At 52.3% G+C, this 7,221-nt stretch overlaps 1 protein-coding gene across 1 annotated transcript in view; it reads left to right on the forward strand.

Moving 5' to 3' along the window:
- LOC138782893 (cytochrome P450 11B, mitochondrial-like) overlaps positions 1-5,509 on the forward strand; it is a 145,707-nt gene extending 140,198 nt beyond the window's left edge. Inside the window, exons 6-10 of the mRNA XM_069956835.1 lie at positions 1,614-1,768; positions 2,606-2,772; positions 2,947-3,025; positions 4,402-4,593; positions 5,326-5,509. Of these exons, the coding sequence (XP_069812936.1) occupies positions 1,614-1,768; positions 2,606-2,772; positions 2,947-3,025; positions 4,402-4,593; positions 5,326-5,436 (704 nt within the window). The 3' untranslated portion in view covers positions 5,437-5,509. The remainder of the gene's footprint in view (positions 1-1,613; positions 1,769-2,605; positions 2,773-2,946; positions 3,026-4,401; positions 4,594-5,325) is intronic.
- The last annotated feature ends 1,712 nt before the right edge of the window (positions 5,510-7,221 follow it).

Here is a 7,221-nt window from a genome sequence, read left to right on the forward strand (position 1 = left end):
CTGTGTGGCTCTCGAGTTGAGCATGTCTTCTGTGTGGCTCTCGAGTTGAGCATGTCTTCTGTGTGGCTATCTAGTTGACCATTACTTCTGTGTGGCTCTCGAGTTGAGCATGTCTTCTGTGTGGCTCTCGAGTTGAGCATGTCTTCTGTGTGGCTCTCTAGTTGAGCATGTCTTCTGTGTGGCTCTCTAGTTGACCATTACTTCTGTGTGGCTCTCGAGTTGACCATGTCTTCTGCGTGGCTCTCGAGTTGAGCATGTCTTCTGTGTGGCTCTCTAGTTGAGCATGTCTTCTGTGTGGCTCTCAAGTTGAGCATGTCTTCTGTGTGGCTCTCGAGTTGAGCATGTCTTCTGCGTGGCTCTCGAGTTGAGCATGTCTTCTGTGTGGCTCTCTAGTTGAGCATGTCTTCTGTGTGGCTCTCAAGTTGAGCATGTCTTCTGTGTGGCTCTCGAGTTGAGCATGTCTTCTGTATGGCTCTCGAGTTGAGCATGTCTTCTGTGTGGCTATCTAGTTGACCATTACTTCTGTGTGGCTCTCGAGTTGAGCATGTCTTCTGTGTGGCTCTCGAGTTGAGCATGTCTTCTGTGTGGCTCTCGAGTTGAGCATGTCTTCTGTATGGCTCTCGAGTTGAGCATGTCTTCTGTGTGGCTATCTAGTTGACCATTACTTCTGTGTGGCTCTCGAGTTGAGCATGTCTTCTGTGTGGCTCTCGAGTTGAGCATGTCTTCTGTGTGGCTCTCGAGTTGAGCATGTCTTCTGTGTGGCTCTCGAGTTGAGCATGTCTTCTGTGTGGCTATCTAGTTGACCATTACTTCTGTGTGGCTCTCAAGTTGAGCATGTCTTCTGTGTGGCTCTCGAGTTGAGCATGTCTTCTGTGTGGCTCTCGAGTTGAGCATGTCTTCTGTGTGGCTCTCGAGTTGAGCATGTCTTCTGTGTGGCTATCTAGTTGACCATTACTTCTGTGTGGCTCTCGAGTTGAGCATGTCTTCTGTGTGGCTCTCGAGTTGAGCATGTCTTCTGTGTGGCTCTCGAGTTGAGCATGTCTTCTGTGTGGCTCTCGAGTTGAGCATGTCTTCTGTGTGGCTCTCGAGTTGAGCATGTCTTCTGTGTGGCTCTCAAGTTGAGCATGTCTTCTGTGTGGCTCTCGAGTTGAGCATGTCTTCTGTATGGCTCTCGAGTTGAGCATGTCTTCTGTGTGGCTCTCGAGTTGAGCATGTCTTCTGTGTGGCTCTCAAGTTGAGCATGTCTTCTGTGTGGCTCTCGAGTTGAGCATGTCTTCTGTGTGGCTCTCTAGTTGAGCATGTCTTCTGTGTGGCTCTCTAGTTGACCATTACTTCTGTGTGGCTCTCGAGTTGACCATGTCTTCTGCGTGGCTCTCGAGTTGAGCATGTCTTCTGTGTGGCTCTCTAGTTGAGCATGTCTTCTGTGTGGCTCTCAAGTTGAGCATGTCTTCTGTATGGCTCTCGAGTTGAGCATGTCTTCTGTGTGGCTATCTAGTTGACCATTACTTCTGTGTGGCTCTCGAGTTTACCATGTCTTCTGTGTGGCTCTCGAGTTGACCATGTGCTCTATGTGTCTCTGGATTTGTCATGTGACCTTGTGAGGTTCTGCACAGCGGATCGATGCATTCAGAACATTTACCAGGAGTTCTGTCTGGGTGAGAAGCGAGGATACTCAGGGATAATGGCCGAGCTGCTGCTACAGGGAGAACTTCCACTGGACTCTATAAAGGCCAATGTGACCGAGCTGATGGCCGGAGGAGTGGACACGGTGAGGGGTCTCAGGGGTTGCAATTATGTTCTCCTCCCTCAGCCAGCCATGTTCTTACTCTTCACCCTCTCTCTTCTCTCTCAGCCAGCCATGTCCTTACTCTTCACCCTCTCTCTTCTCTCTCAGACAGCCATGTCCTTACTCTTCATCCTCTCTTCTCTCTCAGACAGCCATGTCCTTACTCTTCATCCTCTCTCTTCTCTCTCAGACAGCCATGTCCTTACTCTTTACCCTCTCTCTTCTCTCTCAGACAGCCATGTCCTTACTCTTCACCCTCTCTCTTCTTTCTCAGACAGCCATGTCCTTACTCTTCATCCTCTCTTCTCTCTCAGCCAGCCATGTCCTTACTCTTCACCCTCTCTCTTCTCTCTCAGACAGCCATGTCCTTACTCTTCATCCTCTCTCTTCTCTCTCAGACAGCCATGTCCTTACTCTTCATCCTCTCTCTTCTCTATCAGACAGCCATGTCCTTACTCTTCATCCTCTCTCTTCTCTATCAGACAGCCATGTCCTTACTCTTCACCCTCTCTCTTCTCTATCAGACAGCCATGTCCTTACTCTTCATCCTCTCTCTCAGCCAGCCATGTCCTTACTCTTCATCCTCTCTTCTCTCTCAGACAGCCATGTCCTTACTCTTCATCCTCTCTTCTCTATCAGACAGCCATGTCCTTACTCTTCATCTTCTCTCTCAGACAGCCATGTCCTTACTCTTCATCTTCTCTATCAGACAGCCATGTCCTTACTCTTCATCCTCTCTCTCAGACAGCCATGTCCTTACTCTTCAACCTCTCTTCTCTATCAGACAGCCATGTCCTTACTCTTCATCTTCTCTCTCAGACAGCCATGCCCTTACTCTTCACCCTCTTTGAACTGGCCCGGAATCCTTCTGTACAGAGAGAACTCAGGAATGAGATTTACACAGCGGAGGGCCAGAACCCTAAGGACTTGAACCAGCTACTAAACCTCTTGCCTCTGCTGAAGGGCGCCATTAAGGAGACGCTGCGGTAAGTGTTGGCTCCTCCACACACAAGGCCATAGACAATGGGGGGGGGGGATATACACCCATGAGGTGCAGGTCGAAGTGTATGGTGGTCTAAGTGGTTGTTTCGTTTCCTGACAATGTGGTCTCTAGTTGGCGCCTCCTTATTGGACACTAAGATGTACTTTGCTGTTTGTAGGTTGTATCCTGTGGGGATCACAGTCCAGAGACATCTGACCAAGGACATCACGCTGCACAACTACCATGTCCCCTCTGGGGTGAGCTATCCTCCTGTTACTGACACCACGGGGCTGGCAAGGTGGGGTCCCCCCAAAGTCACAGATCAATTTCCACAAAAACCACAAGGCGTGGCCCTAAATATACAGCAACCAACATGTTTTACTGTACCCCGCTTCTCTACCCCCCCCCCCCCGCCCGTTTTAAACTGTACCCCCATAATGTCTTCTCAATGCTCACACCGTACTCCCATATTCTGTCTCCTCCGCCTTCCACAAGTCTTCTTCTGTCCCCTCCACCCGCCACAAGTCTCCTTCTGCACCCCCATATTCTGTCCCCTCCACCCAACACAAGTCTCCTGCTGCACCCCCATATTCTGTCCCCTCCACAAGTCTCCTGCAGCACCCCCATTTTCTGTCCCCTCCGCCCGCCACAAGTCTCCTGCTGCACCCCCATATTCTGTCCACTCAGCCCGCCACATGTCCTCTCCACTGCCACAAGTCTCCTGCTGCACCCCCATATTCTGTCCCCTCCACAAGTCTCCTGCTGCACCCCCATATTCTGTCCCCTCCACAAGTCTCCTGCTGCACCCCCATATTCTGTCCCCTCCACAAGTCTCCTGCTGCACCCCCATATTCTGTCCACTCGGCCCGCCACATGTCCTCTCCGCCGCCACAAGTCTCCTGCTGCACCCCCATATTCTGTCCCCTCCACCCGCCACAAGTCTCCTGCTGCACCCCCATATTCTGTCCCCTCCACCCAACACAAGTCTCCTGCTGCACCCCTATATTCTGTCCCCTCCGCCGCCAAAAGTCTCCTGCTGCACCCCTATATTCTGTCCCCTCCGCCTATGGTGCGTCTTGTACTGGACCCCCATATTCTTTTCCCTTCCACACTTCTCATGCTGTACCCCCATACAGAGTGATGGTAGAGGAAACAGTCAGTATGTAAGGGACAGTGTGTGATAGTACAGGAAACAGTCAGTATGTAAGGGACAGTGTGTGATAGTACAGGAAACAGTGAGTATGTAAGGGATAGTGTGTGATAGTACAGGAAACAGTCAGTATGTAAGGGACAGTGTGTGATAGTACAGGAAACAGTCAGTATGTAAGGGATAGTGTGTGATAGTACAGGAAACAGTCAGTATGTAAGGGACAGTGTGTGATAGTACAGGAAACAGTGAGTATGTAAGGGATAGTGTGTAATAGTACAGGAAACAGTCAGTATGTAAGGGATAGTGTGTGATAGTACAAGAAACAGTCAGTATGTAAGGGACAGTGTGTGATAGTACAGGAAACAGTCAGTATGTAAGGGACAGTGTGTGATAGTACAGGAAACAGTCAGTATGTAAGGGACAGTGTGTGATAGTTAAGGAAGTTGCTCCTAAACAGTCAGTGAGTTGGAACCTGTGTTGCAGACTCTGGTGCAGGTGGGTCTGTATGCCATGGGCCGCAGTCCTCAGGTCTTCCAGGACCCCCTCCATTATGACCCCCATCGCTGGATGCGCAGGGACGACACTAACTTTAAGGCGCTGGCGTTTGGTTTCGGCTCTCGGCAGTGTATCGGCAGGAGGATCGCAGAGACCGAGATGATGCTGTTCCTGATGCATGTGAGTGCTGAAAGTGACGGGGTGAGGGCAGCAGGGTGAGGGGACTGGGCGGCAGGGCAAGGGCACTGGGCCAGGGCGGCGGGTGAGGAGACTGGGTGAGGCGACTGGGCGAGGGCGGGGGTGAGGGGACTGGGCGAGGGTGGCGGGTGAGGGGACTGGGCGAGGGCGGCGGGTGAGGGGACTGGGCGGCGGGGCGAGGGCAACGGGGTGAGGGGTCTGGGCGAGGGGGTGAGGGGTCTGGGCGTGGGCGATGGGGTGAGGGGTCTGGGCGAGGGCGACAGTGTGAGGGGTCTGGGCGTGGGTGATGGGGTGAGGGGACTGGGCGAGGGTCGGGGGGGCGAGGAGACTGGGCGGCAGGGCGAGGGCAGCGGGTGAGGAGACTGGGTGAGAACTGGGCGGGGGCGGCGGGGTGAGGGGACTGGGCGAGGGTGGCGGGAGAGGACTGGATGAGGGTGGCGGGTAAGGGGACTGGGTGAGGGGTGGCGGGGTGAGGAGACTGGGCGGCGAGTGAGGGGATTGGGCGAAGGTGGCGGGTGAGGGGACTGGGTGAGGACTGGGCGGGGATTGCCCGTGAATGGGTGAGGGTGGCAGCTTACTGGCCGAGGATTCTGATGGTGGCAGGGTGAGGCTGGCAGTTCATCCCGGGGCGGCTTGTCCTCGAGGCTGATGGGGGGCAGGAGGGTCGCCTCGTTTTTGTGTGCCCCCTCTTACGCTTGGACTCTCACCTTCCAGATGCTGAAAAACTTCCAGATTGACACCGTGTCTAAAGAAAACCTGAAGACCGTATTCGGATTCATCCTGATGCCAGAGAAGCCCCCGCTGCTGACCTTCCGGCCAATCTGACTGGTGCCCCCCACCCCATTCGGGGGGGGGGGGGCGGAGTGTAAGCTCTTGTGTCCACTAACTGAACACTGTGTGTGACCAATAAAGAGTAAGATGTGCATGCCGCCTGATGATGATTGATGATGGGTCTGAACCCTATTATGTAAGGATGGGGTTTGCTATCAGACATCCTCTTCTAGGACAGGACAGGGAGCTAGGACCCCCAGGTCGCCCCCTCCGGTGCACATCGCCTCAACTCAAGTAACAATGCTCAGGCAGGGAGGAGCAGGGGGAATGGGATGGATAAAAGGAAGAAGTAGGTGGCAGCCGGCTGGTCCTTTAACTTCACAGCAAATGGCCACATGCCCCCTAGTGGTCACTATCTGAATACTACCAGCCATCTACATGCTATCTATTATCTATACATTTACTTTACCTTTTAGTCAGACTTTCTGAGGTTTACGATTTGCATTGTGCGCTTTATATACAGCTTTTACTGCAGATGTATTCAAATAGAAGGTTTAATTTAAGATTCTGTGACATGATATATTTTCCACGTATCGATTGAATTCTGGCCCACCAGGGCAAGGGGATGATGCTACAGTCCATGGAGATGGTGGCCACCAGGGCAAGGGGATAGTGTCCACTGGGACAAGGTAATAGTGCTACAGTCCATGGAGATGGTGGGCCACCAGGACAAGGGGATGATGCTACAGTCCAAAGAGATGGTGGGCCACCGGGACAAGGTAATAGTGCTACAGTCCATGGAGATGGTGGCCACCAGGACAGGGTAATAGTGCTACAGTCCATGGAGATGGTGGGTCACCAGGACAAGGGGATGATGCTACAGTCCAAAGAGATGGTGGGCCACCGGGACAAGGTAATAGTGCTACAGTCCATGGAGATGGTGGCCACCAGGACAGGGTAATAGTGCTACAGTCCATGGAGATGGTGGGCCACCAGGACAAGGGGATGATGCTACAGTCCAAAGAGATGGTGGGCCACCGGGACAAGGTAATAGTGCTACAGTCCATGGAGATGGTGGCCACCAGGACAGAGTAATAGTGCTACAGTCCATGGAGATGGTGGCCACCGGGACAAGGTAATAGTGCTACAGTCCAAAGAGATGGTGGGCCACCGGGACAAGGTAATAGTGCTACAGTCCATGGATATGATGGCCACCGGGACAAGGTAATGGTGCTACAGTCCATGGACATGGTGGGGCCACCAGGACAAGAGGATGATGCTACAGTCCATGAAAATGGTGCGGCACCAGGACAAGGGGATAATGCTATAGTCCATGGAGATGATGGACCACCAGGACAAGGTAATAGTGCTACAGTCCATGGAGATGGTGGGCCACCAGGACAATGGGATGATGCTACAGTCGGACACGTAGGTTTTTCCACTGTCATGAACTTTAGTTCTTTATTTGTGATCGTGCCTCTTTCCACCGCAGAGCCCAGCAAAGTATCCAATTTTTTCTTAAAAACGTCAGTCGGATCTGAAGGGAGTAGAGAATAGAACAGTCTATTGTTGTCGTTAAGCTTCCAAGATGTATATGTCCACTGGCCAAAGGACCACGTTACCCCCTCTGTCGGCCTCTTTTATTAAAAACTCATTATTATCTCGCAAGGTCTTAAGGGCTTATCTTTCCTCTTTAGACAGGTTTTCACCCTTATTTTTGTCCAGTTTCAGAAGTTGTACATGCCTTGTCATGGTATTAAAAAACATCTGGACACACGGGAAAAGTCAAAGAGGGGGTGGCCTGAGAGGGGGCATTTAGTGTAAATCTTGTCCTACCTG

The sequence above is a fragment of the Dendropsophus ebraccatus genome, chromosome 2 (assembly GCF_027789765.1).
Source record: "Dendropsophus ebraccatus isolate aDenEbr1 chromosome 2, aDenEbr1.pat, whole genome shotgun sequence".
In the NCBI taxonomy this organism is placed as follows: Eukaryota; Metazoa; Chordata; class Amphibia; order Anura; family Hylidae; genus Dendropsophus; species Dendropsophus ebraccatus.